This window comes from Podarcis muralis, chromosome 7, assembly GCF_964188315.1.
Source record: "Podarcis muralis chromosome 7, rPodMur119.hap1.1, whole genome shotgun sequence".
NCBI classification, from domain to species: Eukaryota; Metazoa; Chordata; class Lepidosauria; order Squamata; family Lacertidae; genus Podarcis; species Podarcis muralis.
The window spans coordinates 71,846,669-71,862,298 of record NC_135661.1 but is presented as its reverse complement, the minus strand read 5'-3'; the positions used below and the strand labels follow the sequence as shown (position 1 = coordinate 71,862,298).

Genomic DNA, 15,630 nt, shown 5'->3' with positions numbered 1-15,630 from the left:
CCCTGGAAAGACCCTGATGTTGGGAAAGATGGAGGGCACAAGGAGAAGAGGACGACAGAGGACGAGATAGTTGGACAGTGTTCTTGAAGCTACCAGCATGAGTTTGACCAAACTGCGGGAGGCAGTGGAAGACAGGAGTGCCTGGCGTGCTCTGGTCCATGGGGTCACGAAGAGTCGGACACGACTAAATGACTAAACAACAACAAAACCATTTATCTTTAAAAGACACCACTGCTGTATCTCATTCCAAAGGAAACATGAAGTCTGGGTAAGCATCTGGAAGCTCTGGAATCTTGCACCGCTCAGAGATTGGGGTGGGGTGCAACAATATTAGTATTTTTTATGGATCTTTTGTGCAAATTTTCCCATTGGATTCTGGGGACCCAACACTTTTGCTGAATATCTCACAAAATCCTGAATGAATAGTGAAAATTGTTCAAAGCTGCGTTGGAGGAAAAGAGAATTTGGGATAGCCAGGAGCAAAGCTTTATACCCATTTCTCACACTGTTATCTTCCTACAACCAACAATGTACAATTTCTTCTCATAATTTGCACAATGAAATAACAAGAGCAGCAGCAGCAGCAGCAACAACAACAACAATAATAATATATAGTTCTTTGCCCAAATGCTCAAAAGCACTTCATATAATTTGCTCCGTAGCCCTTAGAAAACAAACCCTGAAAATTCAGCCAGTGTTTCATTCCCAAATTACAAAAGTGGGTAGGTGAGAAATCTGAGACAAATAATACAGATTTGTTAATTTGTAGTAAAGCAAGAATGAAAAGATTGTGTCGAGCGACACAGTTCATAACAACTCCATTATTTATTTCATCCTGCTTGTTTTGAAATCTTCTTCTGGTTTTGCAGATACATGTATTCAATGCACAGACTAGTAAGTCTTAAAAAGTTATCTTTATCACAGAGAACAAAAGAAAAGACAGTGAAAAGTCACACGCAACAATAGACTGGTTTGTTCCACCACGTTTGCTTACTAAGATTTAAATAAGCCTTGTGGGCATGCATGCAGCCCCTTTTCTCCTCCCTTTGCAAGAGGAGTGAACAGACAAGGAACCCTGAAAATAACTATGGTTTCCTGTTTCAACTGAACCAGGAAACTATGGCTAATGGCTTCAGAACAAGCCAGGATATCAGGGCTGCAATCCTACACCTGCTCACGTGGGCATAAGCCCCACTGAAATGAATGAGTATTACTCCTGCATAAGGCTGCACTGTAGGGTATCTTCACGAATTCATACATACTGGTTTGTTCTGAAGTCATTAACCATAGTTTCCTGGTTTGGAAGAAATTGAAGACTTCCATTCCGTTACTGTAATACTTCCTAGTTTGTTCAGCCAAAGAGGAAAATAGAGGGGCTGCATGCAAGTTGCCAAAAAGTGTCATTAAGCCAAGTTATAATCAGCTGAATACAGTCAGTGAGACCATCATCATCTACCCCATAGGAAACAATGAGTGCAGGTGGGGTACTAGTTTATGCATTGGCAGCTATGTCAAACCCGGAAGGAGTTTCGGGACTAGGAGCACTTCTTAAACCGAATCATTTTCTGAAAAGCCTGTTTGAAGTCTTCGTTAAAGGCAGTATATATCACGGGGTTGATCAGTGAGTTCAGGTAGCCTAGCCATGTGAAAATGTCAAGCAGAATGGGATGAGACCAGCAAGCTTCGTGACAGATAGGCAGGACTAAAGACACCACAAAGAACGGGAGCCAGCAGAAAATGAATGCTCCTAAAATAATCCCCAGAGTTTTTGTGGCTTTTCTTTCCCGGGCTGCCGAAATCCGTTTCCTCTCCAGGATGCTATCGGCGACTTTGATCTTTACGTGGTTGATTAATACTGGGGAGCTGCTGGAATGAGAATGCCCTTCCTGAAGGTTTGAGCTGAGGGAGCAGAGGGAGGAGCCTGCTGAGCCAGTGATCAGGTGGGCCGTGGTAAATCGCTTCCCATACAGCGATGGCGGCTTAAGAATCCGGGATCGAGCGGCCACGTAAATCCTACCATAGAGGATGATGAGCAGTACCGTTGGGATATAGAAGGCGCCGCAGGTGGAGTAAATGGTGTAGGAGATCTGATCCGTATTCACGACGCAGTGCAGTATTTCTTCCTGAGCTTTGGCCTGTCTCCAGAAAAGGGGCGGCATGGAGATGCAGATGGAAATGACCCAAACCACAGTGATCATCAAGGCGGCTCTGCTGGCAGTCCGGCGCTTGGTATATTCGAGAGCGTCCGTGATGGCCCAGTACCGGTCCAAGGCAATCACGCAAAGGTGCAAGATGGAAGCCGTACAGCAGGTGATGTCTGAGGACAACCAGATGTCGCACATGATTTGGCCAAAGTTCCATTTGTGGCTAATGGTGTAAGCAATGCTGATTGGCATGACCAGGATGGACACTAAAAGGTCTGTGGCGGCCAAAGAGCCAATGAGGTAATTTGCAGGAGTGTGGAGTTTCCTGGTCAGAATGATGGTGATGATCACAAACATATTGAAGAGCATTGTCGCCAGAGTGATCACAGCCAAGATGGCGGCAAGCAAAACCTTCAGGCCTAGCAGCGTCCCCTCGTCCCACTCCTCTGTCATTTCACTGGCGTTGAGAGACCTGTTTGACATGCTGAGGAGAATAGACTTTGCAGACCAGTTGGCTGTGTTGGATTCCTCCCCTCCTCTTTTGAACTCAATCCTTTACATATACTTGATAACGTCTGTCTCGGTCTTTAACAAAACCAGGTTTTCTGAACTAGATCTTCGAGGTTGGTAAAAAAAGCACGCCACTGTGAAACAGAAGCAAAGACAATAACGGAAACATTAACTACAGTGTGCTTTGTGATGCAGACTTTGGTACTATGGAGACCAGTGCAAGGCCAAAATCTGGTGGACACCCCCCCAAGCCCTTGTGCTGCCTTCCCAAAGGTGAGTAAGGAGGTGGCCAGCTTTGGGAAAGAGTCATGAGGCTCTGGCAGGGTCCTAGAGCCCTCCTTCCCAAAGCTGGGAAAGTGCTAACTAGGCTTTGGCAAGGAGGTGGGAGGACTCTAGGACCCTGTCAGAACCTCACACTTCCTTACCAAAGCCCAGAGCCTTGCTTACCTGGCTTTGAGATTGCGCCCCCTTTGCTTGTGGCCAGTGAGTGTGCACCACTCAGACAGCCCTACATAACTGTGGTATGACTTCAGCAGCTAATCCTCAGGGGCATATTAACATAGGCTATACAATCAACAGTAATAATTTAATTTCTACTGCAATTCTAACCGTGTTCACTCAAAAGTAAGAGCCAAACTAGACAGTATGTGAAATATGTAATTGCATCTGTCTGTCTGTCTGTCTGTCTGTCTCTCTCACACACACATATCAGCTGCTGGAGGCAGAATCAGGACCAGGACCATGGCACGTGTATGTCTGTGTATTAATATTTCCATGCTGTGCAGAAGTCCAACCAAAAATTGCTCTTATTTGACCCAGGATGAAAGCAGCTATTTGTACAAATAGCAGTTTCTTTCCTGGGCAAAACAGCAGCTTTGGGGAGGAGGGGATTTTTGTAAGGACTGCAGTGGAGGGAGTGAGGAAGAGTGGACTCTTTACATTCACACATGTCACACACCTTCTAGTTTGGCCCCAAATCTAGGCTTTACTGGGTTCACTGGAACATACTCCCTAACTCTGGAGTAGCCAACATGGCACCTTCAAGCTGTGGTCAGACTTCAATTCTCATCAACCTACGGCAGCATGGCCAATGTCAGGGATGATCATAACTGCAGTCCTTCAAGAACTGGAGGGCACAATAGCTAGCTCTGCCCTAGAAAGTGGTTGGATCCAGAGTTCAGCAAATGCAACTCCCATGTAGCTCCTGTTTGCAAAAGATAATGCTGCAGAATGTTCCGGAATGCATTTACTGCATGGGAGTTAAGGCAGACACTTCAACATACAATTTCAATGAGTTTCTCTGTAAGCTCCTGAACTCTTAAACCGATTTAAGAAAGCAAACAAACCCAAACCTTGGATATTCTCGTGTTTGTGAGTTGTATTTTCAATTAGCAAAAGCCTCCACTTTGTGCTTAGATTCTCATCCAAGAATGAGAAAGGAAAGTGTCCCATCATCACTGTAGTGATTTACCTACCCAACTGTTCTCAGCAAACCATCGCTCCTCTGCCCTCAGCCATTACAGGTTCCAGAGTTAAACAAGCAGAGCTGCCCAAGGAAGGAGGGAAGGACGGTAACAAAGGCCAATCCAGCAACTGGTGCTGCTCAGGCTGTCAAAAGCAATTGCTCCCTTAGCACAGAAAAGTTTGCACTGGCATTTTGCAATGAGTCAAGACAGAAAATCCAAAAGGAATGCTGTTCGTTAAAGCGTTAAATCGTTTTTGAATATGTTATTTTCCACTGCTAAGCACCATTAAATTGCAAGGCCTTCAGGGGCAAAGATACTTTTTTTACCCCCCCTTTCCTTTTCAGTATATAATTGTAGAAACTTGGGCAACTTTCTTGAACCCTTTAGGAAATCTATACATCTGAAGAAATACTGAACTATATACATAGAAAAATAAATTCAGTTTTAAATGCCAAGGCACACACACCAAGTCTTTGTGATACCTGAATAGAACAAAAAGAGCTCTTCTAGATCAGAGCAAGGGTCTATCTAGTCTACAGTCCTGTTCTGTTACACACAGTGACTTTCCAGATGCCTCTGAGATGTCCCCAAGCAGTACAGGGAGGCAACCCCTCTCTCATAACACTAGAACTTGCTTCAGAACAGAAAGTATTTCCTTAGGTACCTTCCCCTCTATCTCTATCCACTTTCTCTCTCCCTCATCATTGTCCGTTCACTGCAACGATGTCATATTGCCGAGCTGCCATCTACCGCCATGCATGGACGAAGGTCTCTGCAGGTTCTGTGATCTTACCTTCTGCAAATAGTTCATGATCAGGCAGAGGATGTTTTATTATTCTTAAATGCAAAGCCACACAGGGATCCCGGAGCAGAGAAAGACCTTGACTAGCTGACCCTGCTCATTATTCTGGGACTGGATCTAAAGGAAGAAACAGAGCATGTTAGCCCAGGAATATATCGTAAGTGGAGCAGTGACAGAATCACAACTAGCAAGAGATCCTCTGTCCATGACCCCTGTGCTATTCATTTATTCTACAGTGGTGCCTCGCAAGACGAAAAGAATCCGTTCCGCGATTCTTTTCGTCTAGCGTTTTTTTCGTCTTGCGAAGCAACTCCATTGGCGGCTAAGCGGATTAGCGCTATTAGCGATTTAGTGCTATTAGCGGCTTAGCGGGCTTAGCGGCTAAGCTGTTAAAAGCCTATTAACGGCTTAGCGGCTTTGAAAAAGGGGGGGAAGCAAAAAAATAATAATGGCGAGACTCGCAAGACGTTTTTGTCTTGCGAAGCAAGCCCATAGGGAACTTTGTCTTGCGAAGCGCCTCTGCGATGGAAAACCCTTTCGTCTTGCGGGTTTTTCGTCTTGCAAGGCATTCGTCTTGTGGGGCACCACTGTACTTGTATTCGGAAGGCACGGACCATCCCATGGCATTGGGGCCCATCTGCAATTTGGAGGATTATTGCCCAGGCTGTGGCCTAGTCTCTCATGGAGGAGTAGGCTAAAGTCAGCCAGAATGAGCCTTGAGACTCCGAGGCCTAGTCCAAACCTCAAATCCACTGGAATCCCCAACCATAATGCTTTTAAATTGTGTCGCTGTCAGGGCAGCTCTCCAATTACCAAGGATGACCTTGTTTCTGAACGACTCTGGGCACATTGCTACACCTTTTGTTGCTAAAAGGTTCTATTATTAAGACATAGAGCCATGCGGTTAATTTAACATTGCCCAGTGAGTCACCCATTAAGCTGGTGACAGGAGAGCAATGACAGAAGCACATTCTTACCTGGCCTTAGAGACGCAGACCCACATCAACAAGGTGAACCGTCTGAGGGTGGAAAATGGAGAGATTGGAAACATAAATTTAAAAGCTTCACTATACTAAGGATGGGAACACCCTTAATTCTTCTAGGGGTAAGCTTTCCTTTTTAATTTTTTTATCTTTAGTAGTTCTCATTGTTCGGGTTTCTAGCCTGTTACATATATAGTTGGTGAAAGTGCACTTTATTTCTCAAGCTTGAGAATGTTTTTGTCTGGCCTTTGTAAGTTGTGATCTTGCAGCCTTAAACTTTTGCTTGCTGATTAATATATGACATTTTATTGTACTCTATTGTATATTTTGTTGTTTTAATATGCTGTACACTGTGGGCCTTTCAGCTGCAGAGCAATATATATTAATAATCTGTAATAATAACTGTCATGATGATGATGGTGATGCTCTGGTAATAATAATTTTTTATACTCTGCCCTCCCCGGCCGAGACCGGGCTCAGGGCGGCTAACACCAAATATATAATACATTAAAAACACAAAATCAAACAATTAGTTTAAAATACAATTCGAATCACATTTAAAATCAAAATAAAATTAAGTGGGAACCCACGAATCATAACCCTAGGGGCTGATAGAAAGAGCCAACGGTCCCATAGAAAGGAGGGGTCAGTCCTTTTCTAGAGGGAAAACTGGCAAGCGCACTGTTGTACCCATGTTCTGCTTTGGTCATCTGGTTGGTTACTGTGGAAACAGAAACCTTTGGTCTGATCCAGCCTGGTTCTCTTATGTTCTTAAATATTAGAAAATCAGGGCCTTTTCAGTGCTGGCACTGCAGTTGTGGCATTTTCTCCCTTGGGAGATTTGCCAAACCCCATTTTTTCCTGCTTTTAGAGGGTGACTGAAACCCTTTTTACACTGGAATTCTATCTCCTTGCATTTGAAAAAAGTTACTCTGTTCTGGATATTTTGTTTTCATTTGTTATTTTTGTAAGTCATTTAGGAATATATATTTTTAAGCAGGATATAAACAATTAAAATAAATTCAATCACAGTTCCTTTTGCACTCTGTTGCAGGAAAATTTGATTACAGATACATGACGAAGGTGTTCCCTAGATACCAAACAGGCATTGCTAGGTTTACGTATAAATCAGCTCATCTTGCCTCTCATTTGTTCAGTATAATAATAATAATAATAATAATAATAATAATAATAAACAACTCTGGGCAGCTTTCAGCAGAATATAAAAACATAATAGCTGCAACAAAGTACAGAAGGAGCTGAATTTGGAAAGTTTTCAGTGAGCCATTGTGACTTTAACAAATAATGGTGTGTCCTACAAAGGACAAGCAAATCCAAATGATAGAGTGTACTATAACATTGTTGGAAAATTGCTGTTTTGGATCTCATGCTATCGAAATCGTTTCACTTCCGAAAACAGTGCTTTGTACTACGTTTGGTATTTTATCAGTGCCATGCTTACAATCAGCTTTGTTTACAGTTCACGTCAAAAGGATATTTTTATGTTACATGTGTACGTATATGGAGAAAAATGCAGTCTTGATTTTTGCAAGGTTAAAGGCTGCCAATTAAAAGGCTTTTTCCCAGGCCTCTGGTAGTCTGGATTAAATAGTTCCCATTGAATATGTCATGAGTTCTGCAAGAGGGATGAAATAACTCATCTGAGGCAGCTATCAGTATGAACAGTCATGGGCTAGTTATTTCAGCAGCAGTGGAAAACAGAGTCATGCTTCCCTGTTCTGTTGACATTTGGCAGAAAACAGTCCTGGATTTTGTAAGATTCTGGACTCAAGTGTCTATAAAATTGCTGTCACTGCAACTGGGATTCCAAGGCAATGATAAAAAAAGGAAATCGTTCAGCCAAAATCTAAGACGGTATCCTGACAAAACCCTTCTTCTATACTTTTTTTGTTAAGTGACTAGACTTCTCACTTCCATAAATGGCCAATGCTAAAATGTTATATATTATAGTGTTATAAATAAGTCCTCAGGTCTAATTCTGGGTTTGAAGGGGCCCTGGGCAAAAAGCCTTTGGTTGGGTCCTATCCCTGTCGGTGGGTCATAGCGGGTAGTGCTGTGGTCGAAACCACTGAGCCTCTTGGGCTTGCCGATCAGAAGGTTGGCGGTTCAAATCCCCACAACAAGGTGGGCTCCTGTTGCTCTGTCCCAGCTCCTGCCAACCTAGCAGTTTGAAAGCATGCCAGTGCAAGTAGATAAATAGGTACCGCTGCAGCTGGAAGGTAAACGGCATTTCCGTGCGCTCTGGTTTCCGTCACAGTGTTCCGTTGCGCCAGAAGTGGTTTAATCATGCTGGCCACATGACCTGGAAACCTGTCTGTGGATAAACGCCGGCCTGAAAGCAAGATGAGTGCCGCAACCCCATAGTCGCCTTTGACTGGACATAACCATCCAGGGGTCTTTTTACCTTTACTGCCTGTCCAGATAGTGACAGGCAGCTGGGTCTAGCAACCGTTTTAATTTCTCACTGTGGCCCTATCTGGTTATCTGTGGCAGGATAGATGATATGTAGACAATACTAAGTTTAATCCCTGCCATCTCTAGTTAGCAGGTGGTGGGGACAGACCTCTGTTTTAGACCCAGAAGAGATGCCGTGAGTCAGAATAGCTACATGGACAAATATTACAAGACAATTTCCTGTGTTCCAGATTAACATAATATAATATAAACCCTATAATATAAAGCTAATTGTTCATGTATCCATGCTGATTTATTTTAAAATGCCTATTTTATTTACAAACCACTTTTTCTCCACAGAGTTCAGATTAATGTACAAGTTTCAATCTCTCTCCTGCTGCTGCCATGTTACCCTCACCTAGTAGGAAGGTTAAGACTAACAAAAAATTACAGATCCAAAATCACACAGAAAGCTTCTGCGCTTAAGTGTGTGAATTTGAACCTAGCCCCCGTCCCAGGTCCTAGTTTAGCACACTGAACCACTACTCCATGTTAGCTTTATTTTTATAGCCTCCCCCTCCCCATATCTGTCCAAGGCAGCTTACGAAAACAAGCAAAAAGACTAATTATAAAGCTAAAATAACCAATCAAACCATAAGTGAAGCAGCATCAATGCCAACATAACTTTAAAAGGCAGTCATCAGCATTAGTCAAGTAAAGCACCTGGCGGTTAAATGCCTGGACAAAGCACACTGTACACACCTGGAACCAATCAGCTGGTTAGCTCCAGTGAGAGTGTTGCAAAATAGTGTACCACCTTACAAAAAGCCCTGTCTCATTTTAGTAGGGATGGGAAACCTGTGGTCCGCCATATGTTGTTAGACTTCAATGCCCATCAGTCCCAACTAGCATGAAATGGTATGGGATTATGGGAGTTGTAGTCAAGCAACATCTGGAAGGCCACATGTTCCTTATCTCTGCTCTTTCAGGTCAAACAGGAAAAACTATGGGTACCTAGTAGTCTGCTCGTAAACTAATCCCCCAAGAATTTGTCTAATCCTCTCTTACAACCATCTTTAGCTTAGAGGCGACCTGGATGAATGAGTTGAGGGGATGCGCATCAAAATTGCAGATGACATCAAACTGGGAAGGGTAGCTAATACCTACAGAAGATCGAATCAGGATTCAAGATGGCCTTAACAAATTGGAGAACTGGGCCAAGACTATCAAGATGAATTTCCGTAAGGGACAAATGTAAGCTTCTGCACTTAGACAGGAAGAACCAGATGGGGAACATCTGGCTTGCCAGTAGTATGTATGAAAAGGATCTAGGGGTCTGAATAGATCACAAGCTGAACATGAGTCAACCGTGTGATGAAGCAGCAAAAAGAGCTAATGCTATTCTAGGCTGCATCAACAGAAGAATAATGTTTTTAGACCAAGGGAAGTAATAGGACTGCTATATTCTGCCTTGGTCAGACCACACCTGGAGTACTGTGTCCAGTTCTGGGCGCCACAGTTTAAGAAGGTTAATGACAAGCAGGAACATTTGCAGAGGATGGCAACCAAGATGATCAAGGGTCTGTAAATCAAGCCTTATGAGGAATGGTTGATGGGGCTAGGAATGTTTAGCCTAGAAAAGAGGAGACTGAGAGGAGATATGATAACCATCTTCAAGTATCTAAAGGACGGTTGCATGGAAGATAGAGCAAGTCGCTGTGGGTTAAACCACAGAGCCTAGGACTTGCCGATGAGAAGGTCGGTGGTTTGAATCCCAGCGACGGGGTGAGCTCCCGTTGCTTGGTCCCTGCTCCTGCCAACCTAGCAGTTCGAAAGCACGTCAAAGTGCAAGTAGATAAATAGGTACCGCTCTGGCAGGAAGGTAAACGGCGTTTCCGTGCACTGCTCTGGTTCGCCAGAAGCGGCTTAGTCATGCTGGCCACATGACCCGGAAGCTGTATGCCGGCTCCCTCGGCCAATAAAGCAAGATGAGCGCTGCAACCCCAGAGTCGGTCACGACTGGACCTAATTTACACGACACGTCCCTTTACCTTTACCTTTAGAGAAAACCAATGGCTTCAAGCTACAAGAAAGGTAATTCTGACTAAACATCAGGAAGAACTTTCTGACTGTAAAAGTTGTTCAACAGTGGAACAGACTCCCTTGCAAGGTGGCAAACTCTCCTTCATGGGTGAAGGTTTTTAAGCAGAGATTGGATAGCATCTGTCATAGATGCTTTAGTTGAGATTCCTGCATTGCAGTGGGTTAGACTAGATGACCCCTGGGGTCCCTTCCAACTCCACAATTCTATGATTCTATGGACTGGTGGCAAAGAATTTCCCAAGTTAAAAATGAATGGCCCTTTTAAATCACTGCCCGGTTGCTACTGCTATTTCTCTTACCTGGCGCTATATGTTTCAGTTGTATGTTTGTAGATAGTTTTATCTGCATTTTTCTGTTAAATGCTTTATTCTAATTTTGTATATCCCCATACAAAGAATTGAAAGCAGGTTCTAGACTGTGGTTAATGGTGTGTGTGCAGAGTCCAAAAAGGAAGACCGAAGATCTTTGGTCTATAATGTGTCCACAATCCAAGTGCACATGTTTCTCTGCGTTTGGCTAGGATTTGACATTAGGGGGCACTGCAGCCTTCGCTTTCAGCTTTGGTAGCGAAAGCTAGATGAAGGAGAAAGCAGATCTCCTAGGCAAGCTGTTAAGCATGGATTCTCATTTAATGATTCGCCTCTATGGGGAAATAGCTATGAGAAACCAATGCTGGAATGTAAAATCCATTAGGTGAAATTGGGTGCTGGCAAGACCCACCTGTTCTTGTCTGTTCCTGTTCATAGGCCTTTCCTGTAAATCTGGCATTCCAGTGCAACCTTTTCACATGTGTTTCTCTTTAGAGGGGGGTTGAAATTTCATTGCACAGTCCTGCTGATATTTTCCATAGCACATCAGGGGAAGAGCAATAGCTCAGTGACAGAGCAAATGATTTGTGTGCAAAAAGTCCCATGTTCAGCCCCCAAAGGATCTTGGTTATAGCAAGGTTAGGGAAAACTCTCCCCAGGCAGCTGGAACAGGAATAGTTGGCAGGGTGCACTCCAGATGTTTTGAACTACAATTCCCATCAGCCTCAGCCAGGATGAGAAATGGTTGAGGATGACAAGACTTTGCAGCACATCTGGAGGGCATCTGTGGAATAAGCAGTGTAATGGAGGAGGGCTATGGAAAAGGACTTGTAGAGTAATCCTGCCTGTTACATTTCTGGAACTAGAGCCCTGTTGAAGGAGATACTCAGCCCAGACCAGTAACAGGTTGTAGGGGCCAGGTATGTCAAACTTGCCTGCTTTCAGCTTTGAATTCAGTCACTTCTGTGCCACCGTCTTGCATACAATTCCTCAGAAGTTACTAGTCCATTAAGATAATCTACTTCATATAAGGGCCAAGGCGGACATGATGTTAACTGTGCAGCATCGAGACTGCAGGAGGAGGGAGAGTTTAACACACACACACACACACACACACACACACACACACCACTGTTTTCTTCCGGATAAAAGTAGCGGCTGGGGCAAGTTATTTAGTATGTACCACAATGGGTGTGTGGGTGTGGGTGTGTGACTCTGTCCCTCCCATATGGTCCCAGTACAGCTTAGCCACCTGCCCCCTATGTGGCTACTACAGTGGTACCTCGGGTTAAGTACTTAATTTGTTCCGGAGGTCAGTTCTTAACCTGAAACTGTTCTTAACCTGAAGAACCACTTTAGCTAATGGGGCCTCCTGCTGCTGCCGCGCCGCCGGAGCGCGATTTCTGTTCTCATCCTGAAGCAAAGTTCTTAACCTGAAGCACTATTTCTGGGTTAGCGGAGTCTGTAAGCTGAAGCGTATGTAACCTGAAGCGTATGTAACCTGAGGTACCACTGTATTACATTTTTTTATGTTAATTGCATTTATACAATTAACATCACATCTAGTTCAGCCCTTAGTCATTTGTTTTATGGTACCTGCATTGGCCCACAGACTGAGCTAGTGGCACCACACATCCATCTCTCTTAGGATCAGAGAACTGTCTGGGTCTTAAACGAGTGCATGCTTTTAATGTATTAAATTGCCGGCAAACTTCAATAGGTAAAAGGACTGGACACTTGCATTTTCAAATCCAGCCAAACCTGTCCCAGCACATTGGATTTGCCATGAACCTGCATGTAAAGTCTGAACTGCATCGTGTCCCAGAGTCTTTTTTCTTTGATTTTTAGGTTTGTTCTTGTATGATTTCAAACCTTGCCTGATGCCCCTTAAGGATCAGGGGGTAGACAACCTGAAGATCTTCTCAGTAACATTAAATCCCTCTTTCTTCCAAGGTGGCACACATAGTTTTCCATTTCTCCATGTTATCCTTGTGAGGTAGGTAAGGATGAGAGACAGTGACTGGCCCAAGGTTTCACAGTAAGTTTCATAACAAATTTAACCCTGAACACCCAAATCCTTGTCCAGTTAACATCCCTTCACCTTATTCTAAATTCTGGAAAAAAGATCTAGAAATGAATAAACTGGGTAAGGTCTCAAAATTTCCCTTTGGTCTCAAAATTTATGGGATCCCTTGTTAGGGTCTTTAAAACTAACAGATTCAGGTTGAAATCCTGCACATACTTATCAGTGAGGCTTTGTACAGAGCCTATTATGATTCCCAGCTTACGGTTGCTTTCTTTCTGTCTACCACTGAGCAACAACCTCTTCCCTATGATTTTGATGGGGGATTTGTTGGAAGAGACAGAGATCAGTAGGTGTGCTGAGAAAGAGTTCCTGACATAGTGGCCAGCAAATGGGGGGGGGGGGAGGCAGAGTCATTTAAGGAAGCCTGGGATAATGAATCTGGAAGGCAGGACTGGCTCAAGACATTTTGGCACCTGAGGCGAACCACAAAAGGATGCCTTCCTCCCCACCGGGAAAGCAGGGGTGAGTGAAGATCAACACCATAAAGATATACATTGGGATCTGCTGCCTTGGTAGAGCCTGCCTGTTATCTGAGGCAGTTACCTCACCTTGCTTCATGGGTGGGAGGGCTAGAAATCCTAGATACAGTTAGAGCAGGATATGAGTGAAGAATAATCACAGCCATCATATCAAGGGGGATACAGACTCATACAGAGGGGGGAAACTCAGGCTTAAAAACTGACTCCAAGGGCGACATTCTGATAGCAGAGATAAAAATCTGTCACCAAGACAGCTAATGGCAAACAACAGTCGAAGGCTAAAACCCCACTGATTTCAATGGAATTCAACCCCCACATTAACCAGCCCTAACCAGATCTGCTGGAATAATGCTGGAACATTGTTTTTTGCTTAAGGCAGTGATCTTATACACTCTTACTTGGCAGTAAGTCTCACTGAGCTCAATTGGCCTTGCTTCACAAGGCAGCTTAAGAGGCTAGTCTGACCCTAGCTCCGTGTGCATGGCAGAATTGGCTAATGCAATCCTTGAGTACGTAGCAGGAGGACAAATGATTATTATTAATAATAGTAATGGAGCAAGTGGCAATTTTTTGCATGAGGCAACTGGAAGATTGTCCCTGCTTCTCTCCCACTGCAACCAATAGTGGCATAAACTATCGCAGCAAAACCTACAGTCCTGTGGCAACTTAAAAACTAACAAGCTGATTGCAGTGGAAGCTTTTGTGGGTCAGGGAGCCCACATTTTCAGGTACAGGCTCTGGCCCATGGAAGATTATGCCACAATAAGTAAGTTTCAAGGTGTCACGGGACTCCTCCGTTTGCTTCCCTTCCTTAGCCCTTAAGCAGGAGGTTAGCTTGGACACAGCTGTACAAACCAGATCAATGATTTTATGCGGATCTGCTCTATGGGCAAATAGTGGGGTTGGTGGGGGGGCAGCGGCGATGTCTTAAACTTAAAGCATCAAGATTTGAGGTCCAGACCCAGTCTGCAAAGTGAAAGCTCATGGAAATTTCTTTCCAATCAGGCTGGATTTAGCTAGAAGTCGAGTCAGCTCACCAACTCTTATTTCTGCCTTGATTCGGAAAGGCAAAACTGCAAGCCGCAGCTCCTAGATCTCATACAGAGTAGCTTGGATTGAATCAGACGATCGCCCATCAAACACTACATTTAGTCGAAGCAAGTTCTCCGTCTACATATGGCACCGTTACCCCACGCTACCAATCACTTTCTCTCCTCTTCAAGTAGCATTTTTTCACCTAATCTTTTCTGAGTAGCCGTTTCCTCGCGCGCGCCAGAGTAGCCCTTACGCACAAACCCCCTTTCAGTTCCAAAAGTGGTGATTTCAAGGTGGTGGCATCTCTCGCAGCACGGAGGGAAACGGCAAGCCGCGTAGCCCCGTCGAAGTGGCCCGTGGCGTGGATCGCCACTGCCAACAGACTTCACTCCTGAGCTCCAAGTATCCCAAGTTGGACCAGGCAGCTGAAGCGGCTTTTGCTGAATATGTCCCTCCCGGAGCCCTCCTCTTTCGCCCCGATCCCCCCGGCACACGCGTGTACACGCACATTCCCACGACTTACGACTGACGCGGATACAAAACCACGTTTACTCCTGAGTTTCGCAGTCGGTCCGGCAACGCCAAGCGCTGCTGCTTCTTCAGGGAAAGAGGATCAGACGTTGCGATTAAGTGCGAGCTAGGAGCGCAAAAGTGCCCCGTCCTTCCTTTCCTCCTCCTCTGCCGTCGCTGCTCCTCCTCCACGTGGCGAGCTCCTCCGAACGCGGCGGTTCTCACCCCGGTCCGGCCGGGTCAAAAGGTACGCCCCCCTCGGGTCTCTGCTGACTCCTGAAGCGCACAGTTCTCACTCCGATCCGGAAATGGAAGCGTCACTGCCTCCGTCCCGGCGCAGGACTGGGAGCCCTTTCAAAAACTCTTTTAAGGCGCCTCTGCCCAGGCAGCTGCGAATTCCCCGACGGCGGAAGGAAAACGTTGAGCAGCAGCAGCAGCAGCTCTCCGGCGAGGGCTCGGCTGCCTGAACTGAGGGAGGTTTGTTTCATTCAGGTGGCGGCGGCAGCGGGTGTGCCGATGGAGGGATCGGCTGTCCGATCCTCTGAGACCTCCTAGATTTCATATGGAACTCCCCCCATCCCAGAGTAATTCGCTGAGCAAGGGGGCGGGGAGGAGAGGCGGGAGGGAGAGACCCGTTCAAGCTGGTTTCTTCCATGCAACCCCCCCTCCCCGCATGTTTACTGAATCCAGCCCGTTAAAAATCCAGCAATCGTTGCAATGCATGTTTAAAAGGAAATAAAAAATGCCCTTCGTCTATAATTTATCACTTGTTGTTGTTGTTTGTTGATT

General features: G+C 44.9%; 1 protein-coding gene and 1 non-coding gene across 2 annotated transcripts; both read right to left on the bottom strand.

Annotated features, from left to right (window-relative positions):
• Nucleotides 1-806: 806 nt before the first annotated feature.
• Nucleotides 807-2,652, bottom strand: HTR1D (5-hydroxytryptamine receptor 1D). The gene has a single exon (XM_077932069.1). The coding sequence runs from the start codon at nucleotides 2,625-2,627 to the stop codon at nucleotides 1,536-1,538; it is 1,092 nt and encodes a 363-aa protein (XP_077788195.1). The 5' UTR covers nucleotides 2,628-2,652; the 3' UTR covers nucleotides 807-1,535.
• Nucleotides 2,653-2,669: 17 nt separating this feature from the next.
• On the bottom strand, nucleotides 2,670-15,402 carry LOC114603592 (uncharacterized). The gene is made up of 4 exons (XR_013393732.1): nucleotides 14,855-15,402; nucleotides 5,900-5,941; nucleotides 4,914-5,039; nucleotides 2,670-2,788 (listed from the first exon to the last, which is right to left on the bottom strand). It is a non-coding gene; the product is annotated as an uncharacterized LOC114603592 (transcript).
• Between the last annotated feature and the right edge of the window lie 228 nt (nucleotides 15,403-15,630).

Excerpts from the sequence above, each read along its gene's own strand:
- HTR1D (XM_077932069.1), bottom strand. The coding sequence starts at position 2,627 with ATGTCAAACAGGTCTCTCAACGCCAGTGAAATGACAGAGGAGTGGGAC.